The following is an 18,979-nucleotide window of genomic DNA, read 5'->3' as shown; positions in this document are numbered from 1 at the left end:
CGGGAGATTCAGGAAGAAGAGGATCGGATCTCGAGTCAGTGGAGTCAGCGAGCCGGGAGAAGTTGTAGGTTGTCAAACTTCTCTTCTCGAGTCACAGCTCGTGACAAAACGTGTTCTTATTTATTACTCGGTGTCTTCTTCTGCTCGTCAGTCCGCTGGTTTAGTTAAAATGCCTTGTGAGAGGAAGCCGATGCGCTACGGCCACTCGGAGGGACACACCGAGGTCTGCTTCGATGACTCCGGGAAGTAAGTTCAGTCTATGTTATATTGTTTTAATTCATTTAACTGTTAAAGGTAGCTGATCACTGGAACTCTTCTTTCTGTGTGTCCTGATATATATTCAAATATTCAACTTTATTTCCAGACACACGAGTCCATAACAACAACAAAACAAATACGATTGTAGTCTTTTATTTTCTTCTACAGGACTATTGTACACTCAACTTTGAACCCTGACTATTTACACTGTACTTTATGTATACTGTACTTTATGTATACTCTACTTTATGTATACTGTACTTTATGTATACTTTATGTATACTGTACTTAATGTATACTGTCTGTGGTTCAGATGAATACAAACATCTTTTAATTCTGCTATACTTCTAAGTCTGACTAGAATTCTTGCAGCAGGAACAGTGTAGAAACACTGCAGCACACTGATGATAAAGAGCTCTGTCCTCATGATGCACACTAGTGAGCTGATTTAAAGGAACAGTGTGTGGTATTTAGAAATGGAATATAATATTAATAAGTAGGTTTTCTTTAGTGTATAATCACCTGAAAATAAGTATTGTTGTGTTTTTGTTACCTTACAATGAGACATTTATATCTACATATACGGAGCGGTGCCTCTTCACGGAGTCCGCCATGTCTCTACGGTAGCCCAGAAGGGACAAACCACGCGCTGGCTTTAGATAAGTGCACTCACGCGTTCACGTCAGACACAGAAGTTCTCCTACACGTGTGGCACACCGGAGACGTCCAGCACACTTCACCTTTAAATCTTTACTCTCTCAGGAAGCTCAAATAATTGGTTTGACACGTTTCTGCTTCACAATATTCAAATTGTGATCGTGATGAAAATCGTCCTCAGGTTCATTGTAACCTGCGGGAATGATGGAGATGTTCGTATATGGGAGGGTCTGGACGATGACGATCCAAAGTTCATCACCGTGGGGGAGAAGGCGTACTCTCTCGCTCTCAAGGTTGGTCACCTCCCGTCTTCTGCTTGTTTTGGGATCTTAAAGGATGTTTGATTCATGTTCCACTGAGACCTTTGTTAAAGTGAATCCGCTGTCGGTGGAGGATTGAGACGTGTCCTTCCCTCCACAGAACGGCAAGCTGGTGACGGCGAGCTCCAACAACACGGTGCAGATCCACACGTTTCCCGACGGCGATCCGGACGGCATCCTGACCCGGTTCACCACCAACGCCACACACGTCACCTTCAACAGCAGCGGCTCCAGAGTCGCTGCCGGGTCCAGGTGCTTATGATCACTTTAAATAAAAAGCAAAACGAGACGCTGTAGCTCACGAATTAAAGGCAGGGATGGTAATCTTCCTCAAAAACATCATTACATCCTGACAGCAATCAGTGAGTCATAGGAAACGACGAAAAATAGAAACAATCTGTGGCTGTCGCAGGCCTGTAATTAGCCCGTCCAGTCATTTAATTCAGAATGAATGTAATGACTGGACGGGTTAACTACCTGCACTCACTGTTCGTCTTCCACAAGCTGAGAGCTGAACAGCTGTGAGTATTGATAGCAGCCATATTCATTGTTTACCTTCATGATGATCATTTTGGGGGAGGGGCTTTGGAGGGAGGCCTGACGGGACAAACTGTCAGTGTTGACCACTTTGAGACTTTCTCACTAGATTCAGCAACGTTTGGAGCTAATGCTGTTATTTCATTGGACAAGAGTTTGTAACACTGTGTTTTAAGGTTGGGTCATTTTTCAAATCTAGTGTTTCTCAAGATTACCAACCGTGTCTTTAATAGAACCCGAATATTCAACTACTCGATTATTAGTTTCTTGGGTATATAAATACATTTTGCTATTCGTGTATTTTTAAAACCTGAATAATGAACATGCAGAAAACACACCAAACCTTTTGGAGAATGCTTTTTATTTAATAACAAATAAAATACAAACAATACTATAGAATAACAGAATCCTTAAATATGAATGAAAGCTTTTAATTAAACAGAAAGATGCGTTTTGCAGCGTTGCGCCCTTCATCTCAGCCGAGGTTAAAGTCATTACTGACAGAATTTATCGGTCAGTGAGCTGCTTCAAAGTGTTGCGTTACAGAGATACAGAGACCACGTGGACCACAACCCGTGACAACATTTTAAATATATATTCAGTTATGAGGGCCTCCAGCTTACTGATGGGTCATCCTGAGTCTGATCCCAGAGAAGAACCTGATCTGAGAGACGAGCGGACGTCACGTCTATTTTGTTCAGCGATGCGCGTTCTCTGCTCTCCGGCGTGTCCGGTGGCTGCAGGTGAAGCTGTCGTGCGTAACGTGTGTGTTGTGTTCAGTTCGCCGTGACTGAAGCAGACTCTGATCATTATTAGGTTTCTGTGTTGTTGTTCCAGCACAGCACGGTGTGCCTGAACCATTGCGCCGCCTCACAGACGGAGCACCGCTCTGAATCAGTCTTGATTGGACATAAACGTCTTGTTTGCTCTCCAGAATTGATTCGCCCCGAGCCGGTTTATCACGGCAATGACGGCACAGAGCATGGCGCCTTATTGATGCTTCTATTTTCACACCGGTAATTTCTGTTGTGGTATTGATTGTAACAATTCAGGCATCTGAGGCTGTTAGGGCAAATTTGACATCTGCATTCTGGCGGACGTCGGCGGAAATCAGGATTATTTTTGCATCGATTCGATGATTTTCACTCGTGCCGGTTTGCAGCTGATGTCCCTCCGTTCTGTCGCCGTTAGTCACGTGTTCACGAGCCCGTTTTTCCACATATTTATTCCTTTTTTAATTATCTCTCTGTTTTCTTCCAGTGACTTCATGGTGAAGGTGGTGGAGGTGTCGGACAGCAGCCAGCAGAAAACGCTCCGAGGCCACGAAGCGCCCGTCCTCAGTGTCACCTTTGACCCCAAAGATGACTTCCTGGTGCGTAAGATGTTAGAAATGCAACGCTGAGGTTAAAGGGGCAGTTCGTGTGTTACTACTACTAGTCGGTGTTTTACTACAGTAGTTTGGAGAAACAGACAGGAGGACCAGCATTGATGATGCCTTCACTGAATGAGTCTCTTAACGTATAATTTGATTGAGATAGATTTAACCAAACCTTTAACAAAGAAAAGAGTCTTGTGTTTTGTCAGCATTTAAAAGCTGCAGCTGTCACGAGGCTTTGACGTCGCTTCTGCGGCAGAGATCCTTGTGATAGGAAATATAATAATAATAATAATAATATCACAGTGGAAATCTATTGAAAGGCTGAGACTTGTGGGATGTTTTCAGCAACAAATACAAGTCTTCTGCTCTCTCTCTGTCAGGCGTCCGCCAGCTGCGACGGCTCCGTGGTGGTTTGGAATATCGAGGAGCAGGTACGTCAGTACGTTTTTTTTTTTAGGTGCACTCCCATCAGTCCAGTGTGTCAGATGCTGATCTGCTTTGTGTCCGTTCAGTCTCAGCTGATCAGTTGGCCTCTGCTGCAGAAGACCAATGACGTCAGCAATGCAAAGTCTCTGTGTCGGCTGGCCTGGCAGCCCGCAACAGCAAAGGTCAGCGACGCAACTCTTAACATCTGCATCCCTCCAGCACTTCCTCCATGCAAACTACATCAGGGATTAATAAATGATTGTGATCTAATCAATGTCTGTGTGCGTGCTTTAGTTTTTAGCGGTTCCTGTGGAGACGAAGGTGCACCTGTACGAGCGAGGGACCTGGGATCATGTGAGCACGCTGTCCGATGATCTGCAGACACAGGTAGGTGAGGTCCGGGTGGACGTGCACATATTCAGGGTTAAGTCGTCTTCGTTAAAGGCCGATCTGCACTGCTGATGCGAAAAAGTCAAGAATTATGGTGAAATCGATGCTAATGATGCTACAACGCTGTGACAAGAGTCTGTGGTTGAAGCATTAAGCTATTACAGCTGGCTAGCTAGCTAGCTACCTTGCTAATTCCATGCTACACTAGTTGGCCGGTGGCAGCAATGGGTCTACCGGTCTCTCTGCCTCACTCCTCGCAGGGAGGAGAGTGGGAGCTCCGGAGACTAGCGAGCTAACTAGCCAGCCGCCCTCTCCTGAGCTCCCGTCTGCTCTACTCCCGACAAAAGTAGCCTGCCGGCGGTGTAGGGGTCGGCTAATACGGTCCTGTTGGTTAATGTTAATGTTCTCAAGTAACACTCGAGGGTCCCGGAGTCCAAACAAAGCTTGCTTGCTGCTGTGTTAAAACTCTATCTAGTTCCTGTTGTTCTCGTTACGTCCTGTGTTCCTTTCGGCTCTTTGACACACGTGAAGTCGCTTTGAAGCCCGACGCACATTTTCAGACCGATTATCTGATACAATCTGAAGGTTCAGTCTTGTTGGTGCTCTGATTGTGTGTGTGTGTGTGTGTGTGTGTGTGTGTTTTTTTCCCCACCCTGCTGTCTCTGCAGCTCATCAACGTGGTGGCCTGGTCTCCGTGCGGTCGGTTCCTGGCGGCTGGCAGCGTCGGGGGTTCGCTGACGGTGTGGGACGTGAACAGCAAGCTCTGCGTTGAAAGGTAAAGATCGGCAAAGCTGTGAGCTTTTCAAAGTTGTCAACCGATGCAAACTAACTCGTTCAAAGCGTTCAGGATCTTCTGCAGCTGAAGTTGTCTCGTCTCTGCTGCAGGCAGAAGCACGAGAAGGGCTTCACGGTGTGCGGTTTGGCCTGGAACCCGTCAGGCAGCCAGGTGGCCTACACAGACACAGAGGGCTGCCTGGGTCTGCTGGACGGACTCAGCACCTCCACCAGCACCAAGGTACTGCTCCGAAAACACGCCTCAATACGTTTAATACAACTCTGTGATACCAACTAAGATGAAGAGGAATGTAATGAAGTAAACCTACTCGAGTACTGTGCTTTATTTGAGTATTTTCTTCTAATAACACTACGTTTATTTGACCGCTTTAGTTACTTTTTATTTAATCATAATCAATCTCTTGATGTTTCGATGAAAAAAACAAACAACTTCTAATTTCCTGCGTTGGTTCTAATGAACTACGTGATTTTCAGCAGGCGCCAACGAAAAAGACAGCGAAAGAGTACGACGACCTGTTTGATGATGACGATGATGACCGACTCATGGATGAAGGGCTGAGCGACACCAACTCGCCGGTTAAGAAACCCGTCGCCGGGGGGGACGACGATGACGACGACGACGACTTCCTCGTGCCTGCGACGGGGCGGGTGAGGAACCGAGGGGCGATCCTGGACGACGAGAACTCGCTGGGTGAGTGAGGATGCAGACGAATGACAGATTAAAGAAATGAAAAGACAGGAAGTGTGTTTTTAAAACTGTTTAAAGAGTAGCAGGACACTTCACATTGAAGACGTCCAATGAACACACGCGTAGAAGACGTTGCAGCTCAACTCTCAAAGTTCATGCAGGCAACTTGGTTGACCATAAACTTAGAGGTGAAGTCACAAAAGGATTACGAGGAGAGGAGAGGAGAGGAGAAGAAGAGAGGAGAGGAGAGGCTATAAAAATGTTAATAGTTCAATATTTATGTTTTTTTTTTAAATTGGTAACACTTGTGGACACTTGCACGTTGGATGTATAGATTCCAGTGTTTTTAAAATACACAATTTAACTTTTTTATGATTCATGTCATTGTAACTGTTTCTTTTCTTCAGACACCGGATCGCTGAAGGTCGGTTGGGACAAATTCAGGGACGATGAGGACAGCAGCGCCGCCGCTCCGGCCGCCCCCCCGCTGGTTCCCCTTCGTCCCGTCTACGAGGGACCCCGGCCCTCGGCCCCCCAGAAGGCCTTTCAGCCGGGCTCCACCCCGGCTCACCTCACACACCGCTTCATGGTACATTCAGGTCATCCTTTTTATTTTGTAGTGTGATAGATAGATAGATTAGATCGTTACTTTATTAATCCCGAAAGCGGACATTTTTTTTGCTACAGCAGCTGTTATGGTACAGATAAATAAAATAACAGTAAAAATATTAGATTTAGAAATACACAATATATACAATGAAATAGAATACTATTAAGTTAACTAACTAAACAATAGTGCAAAGATTTAACCAAACAAACAACAGTTTTTGTTTGGTTAAATTTAATATTATTGTATTTCATTGTATATATCGTGCATTTTTTATATTATACTATTATATATTAACTGAAATGAGTAACTTCTCCTTCGTATATTGACCGTAGACTGATATTTACGGAAGAAAGAAATCTGCCGGCTGTGATTGGTTGTTCCTCGTCACATGACATGCAGCGTTCCAAAAGTTAACTCCCTAAAAATAAAATGATTTCCAGTCTCACATGTCGTAACAAACTAATTGTTCCTCAGATGTGGAACTCGGTGGGAATCGTTCGAGGCTACAACGACGAGCAGGACAACGCCATCGACGTGGAGTTTCACGACACCGCCGTGCACCACGCCATGCACCTCACCAACTCGTTGGGTCACACCGTGGCCGATCTTTCCCAGGAGGCCGTGCTGCTGGCCTGCCCCAGCACGGACGAGCTCGCCAGGTAAAAACCTCCGTCCGCCTCGTTCTCCGTGACTTGTTTGGCGCTTACGTCTCCTCATCGCGCTCCTCCTCCTCCTCCTCCTCCTCCTCCTCCTCCTCTTCCTCCTCCTCCTCCTCCTTCTCTCTTCCTCTAGCAAGCTCCAGTGCTTCCACTTCTCGTCCTGGGACACCAATAAGGAGTGGATGGTGGACCTGCCGCCGGGCGAGGATGTGCGGGCGCTGTGTCTCGGTCAGGGCTGGGCGGCGGTCGCCACCAGCGCGCTGATGCTCAGACTCTTCTCCATCGGAGGAGTGCAGAAGGAAATCTTCAGCCTGCCGGGGAACGTGGTCTGTATGGTCGGACACGGAGAGCAGCTGCTCATCGTCTACCACCGGGGTAGGACGCTCACACTCACACTCACACTCACACACACTCACTGTCTCAACATTGTTATCCATCAAAATATTCTGCTGAAATCCATATTTGTTGGTATTTTTCACTGCTTGCTGCACAAGAAGAGAGGCGCCTGTATAAACGAGGCAGTCCAGCAGCACCATAAATTACATTTATACTATCACAATAACAAAAAACATGACAAGACATGACATGTACAGCTCTGCAGTGGACAATTTAATCGCAGATTATGTTTTTATGGTTTAATGAATCATTTAAGGACTCTGAAGATGCCCGAGTTCAGTAAACATCGTGTCTGTTGCATCACTTTAGTTCGTAAATTTCTGTCTTTTAGTGAAACTATTATTTCACAGTGATCGACGGTTACAGTCTCATAGTCAAAGTGCACAGAAATGAACTGAAACCAGTAGCTTCCTTAAAAGCGTAACAGCTTTGATGCTTTGGGAACTGCAACTATCTACAGATACATGATGGTACATGAACGTTGGTTCTCGTCTCTCCGTCGTCAGCTCCAGGTTTTGACGGGGAACAAGCTCTGGGAGTCCAGCTGCTGCAGATCGGTGGAAGGAAGAAGCAGCTGATGAACGGCGAGCCGCTCCCTCTGTCTCACAAGTCCCACCTGTCCTGGCTGGGATTCACTGCCGAGGGTCCGTTTGTAGAGAACATATGTTTTTATTCTCCTGGAAACTTGTTTTCTTAAAGCAGCAGAAGCAAATGCTTTTGGAAACCTTGTTTTGATTGTAAGATGTCGGCCCGGTTCTCTCTCAGGTACCCCGTGCTATGTGGATTCAGATGGAGTCGTCCGGATGCTGAACCGTGGTCTTGGCAACACTTGGACACCGGTGTGCAACACCAGAGAAACCTGCAAAAGCAAATCAGACCACTACTGGGTGGTCGGGATCCACGAGAACCCTCAGCAGCTCAGGTGAAAAATAATGTTCCTTATTTTAACACTTTTACTTAAAATATGATACTTAATGAAATGTATGGTAGAAAATATGGTTTTATAAGGAGCAAACCGGCAGCAGGTTTATATATGTTTATAAATCATCTCCTGCAGGATTCCCATGCATCCTGTAAAACTGTAAAACAGTTGACTCATTTCCAGTGAACGACTACTCTGTCTGTCAAAGCTCCCCAAACTTCACCCTTTCATCGCAAACTTCACTCTTTCATCTGAAAGGGTGAAGTTCTGTTCAGTATTATTTTAACATTGATGTAAAAAAATCGCAGCTGGCGGATCACCTGTAAACCTAAAAACTCACTGTATTCTTTGAAAAATGTGTGATCCTGGTTATTTGTTATTTATCATTAGAGTTGTGTTTTTCTGCTCTCGTCCTCTCAGGTGTATTCCATGTAAAGGCTCCAGGTATCCTCCCACGCTGCCCAGACCGGCCGTGGCCATCCTGCCCTTCAAGCTGCCTCTGTGTCAGACCTCCACAGAGAAAGGACTGATGGAGGTAAACCGCTCGCTCTGATCAAACTGCACACATGCTAACATCTGCTAACACATGCTAACATCTGCCCAGATCAGAGTAAAAGACACAACATGGAGTACGGTCGACATATCTGACCTGTAACCTGATAAAAAGACTCCTAATATTCATTTATATATTAAAGAACTTAAAACTATCAAATATTTTGCATCAAAACTATTGCAAAGAATTATCTTTTATGCTGCGTCCTGAATGAAAGTTGTCATGACAAAAACAACAGTTTGTGTGTAAAGGCCTCACCTGTCCTCCTGTCCTCCTCTGTCCTCCTCCAGGAGCAGTACTGGCGTTCGGTCCTTTTCCACAACCACTTCAGTTTCCTGTCGTCCAGCGGCTACGAGGTGGACGAGGACGGACGCACTCAGTCCCAGAAGGAGCAGCAGGAGCTGCTCATGAAGATGTTCGCAGTGAGTCTCTATATATATATATATATATATATATATATATATATATATATATATATATATATATATATATATATATATATATAAAATAATAGCAGTCTCCTGTTATCTTCTGTTGAGATTATCTAAACTGTATTTAGTAAAGTCACATGTAGCTCTGTGTATCCAGTAGAAGTCTCACAATGAGAAGTAAAAAAATTGAAAACAAAAAGATTTATAAATAAGTTTAATGAAATCGTAACAATGGAAAACATAAGTATGGTTTACATTTTGTATTACCGTGTCATTTATAATGTAAGAATAAATGTTACTTTCTTTTTTTAGTGTAATTGTTTTCATCAGGAGGCGTTCAGGGTGCTCATGTAAAAATCCTCCTCAGGCTGCAGAAGCGCTCTCTGTCTCATCAGGACTTCAGAGCTTCTGCCTCGTTTATTCCTGTCGCTGCCGTTTGTGTTCAGACTCGTCGTCGTTGTTTCCTTCCAGCTGTCCTGTAAGCTGGAGAGAGAGTTCCGCTGCGTGGAGCTGGCGGAGCTCATGACCCAGAACGTGGTGACTCTGGCCATTCGGTACGCGTCGCGCTCCAGACGCATGGTGCTCGCCCAGCGGCTCAGCGAGATCGCCCTGGAGAAGGCCAACCAGATCCAGGAAGAAGAGCCGGAGGAACAGGAAGAAGAGCCAGAATACGCCGCCGTCAGACGGCCCTCTGGGTAACGACTTATTCCAGTTCTCCCCTGTAGTTTTAAGACTGTTTCAGATACGTATTTTAAGTAAATATAAGAACCGGGTCGGACTTAGTGATGGCAAAAATGAAATGCTGCAGAAAGTTACGATGCTTCGCTAGAGCGGAAGAGATTTTTGATTCACGAGTTTCCTATTCGGACAGGTATGAGGTCACGGGAGGACGTCAAGGCAACAGGCGTCAACAGGAGGAGGAAGAGGAGCGAGTACAGGAGCTCGGGGACGAAGAGGAGGAGGATGCACCGGAGACGGAGGAGGAAGCAGAAACCAGAAAACGTCAGTTGCATCTCTTTAACCGTCTTTGCACGTGTCTGTTGTCATCACGAGATGTTGAGTGTTTTAATGTGGGACGCGTCTCATTCTGCAGGCGTGAATCCGTTTGTTAAAGAAGCTGCTTCACCTGTGACTCCTTCTCTGACTCCAAGTGAGTGAACACCATCTGTAGATAGATATATTTATATAGAAAGTGGAAAATAATATTTTTAAGGCAGTTTTTATCTTCTTAGGGCAACTTTTTTTTCTAAAGTGAGGGTTAAAATATTTCAACCCCCGCCCCCCATCAGAGAGATGTAATCATTTTAATTTGGCATCTTACTTTTTATTTTTTTGCAGTTGGTAAAGTCGGACGTGCGAATCCTTTTAAGGTAAGAACTGAACATATTTTGATGCTATTATTTTTGATTTGTGTTATTATTTAAGGGTGAACATGTATATATGTATGTATATAGATATATCTATATCTATATACATGTAGAACGAAGCTTCTAAGCTTTTGACACGACTCATGCAGGTCCTCGGTTCGGGGAAGCCCTCGTCTTCGTCGGCTCAGCCTCGCGTGACGAACATCTTGGACAACATGACGTCCAGCAGGAAGTCGTCTCAGCTCAGCGGCTCTGCAGGGAAACCAAACAAAGGCCCCGTCCTCAAACCGCTGGCCCCCCGGGCCAAAGCCAAGGTATCGTTATCCCGCTTTACAGCCTGTTAGTTTTCTAGGCATGTTATTGCATTTCATTTTGACATTACTTTATTTTCATTCTAATTTGTAATGTTTTAAATGTCTGATTTTATTTCATTGCGGTCCTGAAATGTTTTTTGTTCATGTTTCGAACTGGAAAAGCACTTTGTGAATTTGTTTAGATTAAGTTTAATACCTTAACTTCTCCTAACTCAAAAATACTGTTTGTACAACCGTCCTGCTTAAGTTTAGTTATTCTGAATATCATTTTTCGTCGTATTTATTTGTGATAGGGAAAGCAATGTGGTGACCTCAGGATGATCAAACACATCTTTATTTAAATTGCAGAAATAAGACTGAACACTGTAGATTTCCTCGTACATATTCTGCATCTATGTTTCCAGACTGGAGGTATTTATTCCTCTCTGCTTTTATTTCCTCTCCAGACTCAGTCCACTCTGCTGCAGATGACAAAGAAGAAGACTCAGGAGATCACACAGCCAGCTGCAGAGCAGCAGAAACCAGCAGAAGCACCGCCTCCAGCCTCACCTGCAGACAACACTGAAAATAAGAGGTTGTTGTGGGTTTTTCCTGTTGATGAGCCGCTTCTTTGACTTTACCTAACGGCTGGCTCAGTAACTGTTCTCTGTCTGACTCGTAGTGAGACACCACAGCGTCTCACTATTAGGAGCTCAGTAACCAACACCAGAGAGGATTATCTTCAGTTCACGCAGATTTATTTGCATGTCCTCCTCCTCTGAACTCTCACCGACAGACAAGTTACACCAGTGGCGGGCCGTGCATTTTATACCTGGGCCTTCACTGCTGAAATACCACCTTATAACCACATGATGGCGCCACAGCTAGGGTTATTATTCGTTTCTTGGGCTGTAACTATATAACGTTACGTATTTGTATTAAAACGTTTGGTACGAGGCTTACAAACCGAACAATAAGTTTGAATAATACTAGTGCATTTGGAAAATACAGAAGCTTACATTATAGGAAATATAATGTGTTCTGGGCTCACTAGGAGACAACGGTCTGTGTGACCTCTGAACAGCTGATGCTCCGCAAGTGTTCCGGGAGGCTAGGCTAACTAGCTTAACGGAAAAACAACAGCAGCAACACGCATTCTGCTACACACTCAAGGGCCATTTAGATATTAGATGTAAAAAAACGAACCAGTTGATTTACCAAATGCTGATCACATCCTCTTTTCTTTGTTGACAAAGAGTTTAATCCCACAGTTAAATCCCAACTCACAAATCCGTTTCTCCTCCTTCAGCCATTGAGTGTTAAAAAAACAAAGCTAGGTAAAAAAAAAAAACACCAAGCAAAATGCAAAAAATATATATATAAAAATCGATTTTTAAAAGAGTTGGCAACGAATTTCATTATCAATTCGTTGTGTTGCTCGATTATTATGCCACTCAATAATGCCGTGTTCACACCAAACGCGATGAACGCGGCGTTAATCGCGTCACTGACCAATCACAGCACAGGATCTCACTGCAGTGCTGCTGCTAATGCTGACGTAGCTGTAGGCCTGCAGGCCGCTCTGGCGCGTCAAAGAATGTTAAACTAAAGATCTGATTGGTTAAAGACTATGATAATCAATATTATCATCCCCATTCACTTAAACTGCACATGGAGGCACTGGTGAGTCTGCAGGCCTCGGGCCTCTCTTCTTACTAGAGACACAGAGGTGAAATCTGATTGGATAAAAGCTCTACTTAAAACAAGCTGCACTGGAAGCAGAGCAACTGAGGATTTTCTCTGAGAAAATAAGATAATGTGAAAAATATTTTTATAAATTATGATACATGTAGTGTATTTAAGAAAAATTATAAAATTATAAAATAGCTATAACTTTGTGATTCTGTTTAGGCCAGCAGAGAAGGCTTTGCAGGCCCTGACGGCCCACCACTGAGTTACACTGTGCACCTCAGACAAGTCACAACAGAGGGTTTCTTGATTAACCCGTCTCCTTCCACACGCGTCCTGATTCCACCTCCGCCCGTCACAGCCACCGGCTCTTGTCTTTCCGTCCGTTAGAAATCTTGCCCTACTTGTTTATCTATATTCTCTCGCTCTAGTCACCCTCTCTCTATTCTCGCTCTCGCTCTCTCTATCTCTATCTCTATCGTCACCCTCTCTATCTTCACCCGGGCTCCAAGGCCGCTATACTAGACTCGCTGTCTCAGCGACGTGAATAACATATGACGGTGATACCGGCCAATATCACAGTATGAATGTGAATATACATGGATACATTTCGAGTTTTGATTTTACACAAATGTACTTCAAGACACGAATACATTTTTCTCACACAAGGTAAAAGATGGAGTCGTACAACCCTTTTGAAGTTACAAGGTGGACTGACTCGGTTGTGTTGTTTGTCTGTTCAGGCCGAAGACGGGCTTCCAGTTCTGGCTGGAGGAGAACAGGAAGAGCATCACGGCTGACCACCCAGACCTGGAGGAGACGGACGTCATCAAAGAGGCCATGGGGCGCTTCAGGACGCTGTCGGCAGAGGAGCGACTGGTGAGGAACACCGTTTCAGAGAGGACGCTTTGGGTCATATTAAGAGATCGCACGTCCTGAAAAATTACACATTTTAAGCAAAATGATCTGGAATCTACAAAGGAACTATTGAAAAGATTTGTTAACATCATGATGGGAATCGTTCCAAGATGTTATTGGCATTAATTTTATTAAAATGTCAGCTTTTGTCTGTGAACAAAGGGGGAGCGTCAGGAAAATAGGAGTTATATGAAGCGTTCAGGGGTCCCTTTCATTTTCTCATACGATGTTATGTGACTCCAAGGCTTTGAATGGACATCAGACAGATGAACAACTGTATGAGACAATATCTGTTTCGTTGATTGGAGAGTCAAAGCCTGTGTACGTAAACACTTAAGGAGAGAAGTTAAAGGTTCTCTATACGGAAGTCAGAGCATTTTGATTTGCCTCGTGACGGGTGAGCCGGCAGCTAGAAGCTAATAGTGCTAAAGTTGCTAACAGTGTTAACCGTAGGAGAACCGGAGGATGGGTGCTGCACTTCTGGGAGCCATCACGCTGATATTATGTTGTTTATCCTTAAGATTAAACCTCCACCTCGCTGCTGATTCCATCTGTGTCTTCTCTTACCAAAGCAAACCTTTTCGTCTGCTCCTTCAGAGGGATTCAGGTGTTTCCTGTTCCTCCTGCTTTCATCTCGTTTGGCCTGAAGAGCAGATTGACCAGTGAAACCATCAATTAGACTCTGAGACCGTAATGATTCTCAGCTGCAGGGATCTCTGCACCCCGAAGACGCTTCACACTCAGATACTCGGCTCTTTTATTATTTACAGTTCTATTATTATTATATTATTTATACTAATGCAGGGGTCGGCAACCTTTACTATCCAAAGAGCCATTTTGCTCTATTTTCCACCAAATAAAATTCATCTGGAGCCGCAAAAGCTATTTGACGTCACAGTTTATAAAGTTTTATATATAGTTATATTATATATACAAAAACTATAGTTTGTTGTATTTATGAAATTATAGAACAAGAATAAAGACACTTGTTGACATTTTATTCCTATTTTACGTGTTCTAACAATATCAAATGAAGAGGAGAGTTTGCTGCAGCAGTTGAGGAATCGCTCTTTTTCTCTCATCTCCAGCGTGATACTTTTCAGCTAATGCTGTGTGCTTGTTCTGGAAGCGTCTTTCAACATTACATCTTTTGTTGTTTGCAAATTTCTCGCCACATATCAAGCATACAGTTAAGCCAGCATCGTTTGCACTGAAAGCAAATGAATACGTCCACGCAGAATTAAACTATCTATTTTCCTCCGTGACTTTTCTGTTTTTGGATTTATCCATTGATAGTTTACAGAGGGCGGGGCTCTGCAAATCATGATCAGGCAGGTGCAGGGAAAGGCGCTTTACGACGTAAGATGCAAGTGGCGGATCGCGTACCGCGGCCATTTTTGAATATATTACTATTTTGCTCGACAGAGATCGAATCCAGGTTGATGCGATCTTTCCATAAATATATTTTCTTCAATGTATTTCTTCATACGTGGCTGTGATGTAGTGCTACACTTATACAATCGTATAAAGAGCCGCATGCGGCTCTGGAGCCGCGGGTTGCCGACCCCTGTACTAATGCAATACAAGCCGGATTGAGCACCGTGATGCTGTCGGCACAGGATGCTGGTGTTGGCCACTTTTAAACTTGCCAGAACGTCTCATTATAACAAATACCGGTTCAGCTCGTACAGCAGCACAGAGGAACGGAAACCGGAGCCAGTTCTATCCGCCTGCAGCCCTTTTGTCCTTGTAGCTGCTATTTAGGCCACACCTAGTGCTGGGGGGTATAGCGGCTGAACCGGTTTTAATTTCCAGTACGATGTTAATTTTTCACCCACCGTCGTACCGGTGCATAGCCGAAACAACTGCTGTCACTCAACAGGCAGCTAAATATATTGTTCGCCGCTAAGGGCGCTGTGGTCAGAGCTACTTGTCATGTGTATTGAGAGGGACCCCTAGTCATGGTTAGAACTTTATAACAACAATTAATAACCCAGAACTAACGCTCTTTAACAGGGCAAAACACCACGACGCAACAGTTTGTGACACATAAACAATTTGTTACACCGCCGAACTGGGTACAGCTCGCTAGTTAGCCCGTTAGCACAACAGTCTGTTAACAGCTGGGAGAGGCTCCGTCGCTACAGTAACGTTACATTAAAGAACAGAACAGAGCGATACAGGATGAACAAAGACAGACCGGAGATGCACCGATGTGCCCAAGAGAGGAGCTGTGTCTGCTGTTTGGAAGTGTTTTGGTTTTAAAGTCCGACGTCCAAAAGACTATATATTGCAAAGTGTGTCGCGCCGCTGTTGTTGACGCTGGTGGTAATACGAGCAACTTACTCCATCACCTCAGCAGAAAACATGAGTTGGAATACCAAGAGTGTGTGTTTACGGCCGTCAACCAGTAACGTTCGCGCGAGTGAAACAGTGAAGCCAAAGGGTCACACATCGCTTGAAGAGGCATTTGCTCGAAGCAGAATATGACAAGAAAAACAAGCGGTGGAGCGACATTACGAACGCAATAACGATCCAGCGATGCAAGGACATGGTCCCGCTACAGACAGACGAGAAAGACATTAACATGTTTTTATATTCTATGTACTCCTGACAGTAGAGTAAGCCACTATAAACCTATATAAAAACAGTCAAGGGGGGAAAAAAATACCGTGAAACCGCCAGAATCTTAAAAAAAAACCGTGATACGCATCTTTGGTCATACCGCCCAGCACTAGCTACACCCATAAAATCATAAAGGGACTTTAGCGATTTGCGTTTACAAAGCGTGATGCCGGACCGGTCTGGAGGCGATGAGCTCTCCGTCTTCAGTCACTACAAGAGGAGACGGTGGAGCTGAACAGCAGAGGGATAGAGCAGCCTGAGGAAAACCTCTTTTCTGCCACAAATGCTGGTGTTGAAACGCTTCAACACGTCCGTAAAATATCAGAATACAAGTTCAAACGTTTGTCCGATAACCTGTTTTTAGTCTGTATTATTAGGATTCCTGTAGTGTCACATCATTTTTGTGTGCGTGCACATCTAATGACGCACCTCATCCTTTCATCCACACGAGCGCTAATAGACGTCGATGTGAGCGTTTGTGTTGCAGCCCGGTGCCTGACCCGGCATACATCAAGACTCTCAGCAGAGCGCTGGAGGACACTCAGCAGAGGAAGTGAGGGGGGGGCTGTTGCCTGGGAACCCTGTGGAGTGTGTTTTGTCAGTGAGGGCACAAAGCATTGATCTTATGATGATACCACCGTGAGCCGGTCAGCCTGCAGGAGAAACACAATGCTTCTGTTTGCATTTAGGCAGTTGCAGTCAGACAATACATTTAACACTTAAAACTAAAATAATTATTAATCTTCAGGACTTTTTCCACAAACCCCGGAAACCTTGAAAACCTACAAATCTTTATTCAAAATTACAATCCTGTTGGATGTGAAATCAGACTGAGTGCAGAGTTTTCTTATATCGTTGCTCTCGTCACAAAACAGTGAAGTTACCGCTCAGAGCTCATGAGCTGCTGGGTTCACTGTTAGTTTCTTTGTGTTATTGTGTGAACGAACCCACATTTATACAAAACAGAGAAAAGCAGTGAATCCTCACGTTTGAGGAGCCGGTAGCAGAAGATTTTCCTTCTGATAACTGACCTAAACTAATCAAACAGACCGATTTAACGGTCGTCTGCTCGACACCTGCAAGGACCCGACGCAAATGCAGCCGGTTGCAAATCGTTTCTATGATTCAAATGAAATTCAGTAACGTATCAAGTTTTATTATTGAGCAAAGTAACAGGAATTATTATGACGACGTACTTTATATCGTTTTTATTACTGTTTCACCTTCCTTTAAATGTGGTAGTCCTCTGTTTAATATGATTATTATTGTAATGTACGTCATTTTTGTTTATTTATTTACCCATTATTATTATTATTATTATTATTATTATTATTAGAAATACTGGTATGGATTTAAATATGATGCTCAAGTTATGTTATATTCTTTGTCGTGTTTCATTTATATTTTATGAGTTTGGATCACAGAGAACAGAATGTACATATGATGATGAAACAAGTCAATAAAAAAAAAAGTCAATAAAAAAAAAAGTAATAAATAAAGAATCTGTAACAGCCGAAGCGTTGACTTATCAGTTTGGCTATTAAATAAAAAAACTGGAAAATAATCAGATTAATAGCCAGAAACCGTGCGCGTCCATGTCCTTAATTACATTATTCTGTCCAAATACAATAAAATGACAATTGCATAGCGAGACATCACAGCTTGTAATGTGTGTTGTTTGAATATGAATGGGGTTGATGGGTAGTGGAGGTGAAGAGTGTGAGTGTGCGTCCGTCTGCTCACCAGGCCTGATGATTCATCCCGACTCCATTACGTCCAGGAAAGCGCTTCCTTTTGTCTCAGAGAGACGGAGAGAAAATAAATAAACAAAACCACGCAGAGGGAAAAGAGGCAGCAGCCTGTCAGTAGTGATTATACATGACAGGATGCAATTTCAGACCCTGTGCGTGTGCGCGTGCTCGTCATGTAGGATTGAAACAGAAGAACAATATGATTTTGTCCTGTTCTGTAATTAACGTGCATCTCATGTTCTCTTCTTCTTTTTTTGTATAATTTTGTTCAGTCGTGGACGGAAAGAGCAAAAGGCCAAACTGGAGAAGCAGATCTGAAGAAGAGGAAGAGAGCTGGAGGAGGAGGAGGAGGAGGAAATGAACATGGACAGGCGGAAGCAGATGAAAATAGTGCCAAGAAGAAGAAATGTTTGGATCCCTCCGCCAAGCTTTCTGCGTTCGCTTTTAACAAAAACTAAACATTTTAAATCTTTTTTTTATTTTGTTCATGTGTAAAAACTGTCGATGTTGTTGAATGTGTTCTTTGAGGCACTTGATCAGAGCGTGTATCGCTCTTCAGATGCCTGCAGCGGTTGTTCAGATGGACCTTCATCAATAGTGGAGCCTCCTTTGTTTCTTTTTACATTTAAAACATTTATTCTCTGTATTTCAAAAGTTTAATAAATGTAAATGTTTGTTAGTTCACATTTTTCTGACTCTTGATTTACATTTAATTTAAAGTATTCACATCCAGCACTGAAACGGGACGATTCACAGTTGTGTTCTTGTGAACACATTGAACAGTGAGTTAGTCCGTCTCTGTGACTCTGAGCTCTGAGCTCATTGGTTCCTCCTGAAAACTAAACGTCTCCTTCTAAAAGGGTTACACATATTTTTCTCTCCAGCTGGTCTCTGTAGCTTTTACCAAACAACTATTTTTGACTATTTTCAGCGGCGGATTAATCCTCATTTGATCCTCTCGTGACATGTTTCCCAAACTTCTTTTCCCGGGAAAAAAACTAAAGACAAACTATTGTCACCCGATTCTAACGGAAACATTTAAAGGGGGAATCTTTGCACACAGCAGATCTTTTGACTTCTTACTGTAGGAAACATACCGGTGTTATTGATATTAACATAAATGTACTATTAAAGTGTCCCAGTAAGCCATGACTGATGGTGAGTCGGCATGCTCAATACAATATATTTTTAAAGATATATTTCCTTTTTCGTTCTCCGGCTACAGAAGAAGTAACAACTCTTCACAGCTCAGTGGTGAGTGTTTCTATGTGTACTCGAGTAATTTACTTAAGTACAATTTTGAGGTACTTGAGTAT

At 43.6% G+C, this 18,979-nt stretch overlaps 1 protein-coding gene across 2 annotated transcripts; it reads left to right on the top strand.

The window, feature by feature from the left end:
• The first annotated feature begins 47 nt into the window (after positions 1–47).
• Positions 48–18,266, top strand: wdhd1 (WD repeat and HMG-box DNA binding protein 1). Of its 2 annotated transcripts, none has more exons than XM_079159017.1 (25): positions 48–246; positions 1,097–1,208; positions 1,336–1,487; positions 3,033–3,144; positions 3,531–3,581; positions 3,663–3,758; positions 3,871–3,963; positions 4,635–4,741; positions 4,852–4,981; positions 5,236–5,452; positions 5,857–6,038; positions 6,534–6,718; positions 6,852–7,093; positions 7,621–7,758; positions 7,880–8,036; positions 8,457–8,571; positions 8,880–9,011; positions 9,492–9,715; positions 9,892–10,022; positions 10,114–10,170; positions 10,359–10,390; positions 10,537–10,701; positions 11,148–11,275; positions 13,113–13,248; positions 17,936–18,266. In XM_079159017.1, exons 1-25 carry the CDS (start codon positions 170–172, stop codon positions 18,119–18,121), a joined length of 3,357 nt encoding a protein of 1,118 aa, XP_079015143.1. In that variant the 5' UTR covers positions 48–169; the 3' UTR covers positions 18,122–18,266. The 2 variants fall into 2 exon arrangements, with proteins under 2 accessions (XP_079015143.1, XP_079015142.1); XM_079159016.1 differs by having other exon boundaries at positions 11,148–11,281.
• The last annotated feature ends 713 nt before the right edge of the window (positions 18,267–18,979 follow it).

The sequence above is a fragment of the Pholis gunnellus genome (genome assembly GCF_910591455.1).
Source record: "Pholis gunnellus genome assembly, chromosome: 1".
Taxonomy (NCBI): domain Eukaryota; kingdom Metazoa; phylum Chordata; class Actinopteri; order Perciformes; family Pholidae; genus Pholis; species Pholis gunnellus.
This window is presented reverse-complemented; position numbering and strand designations above follow the sequence as displayed.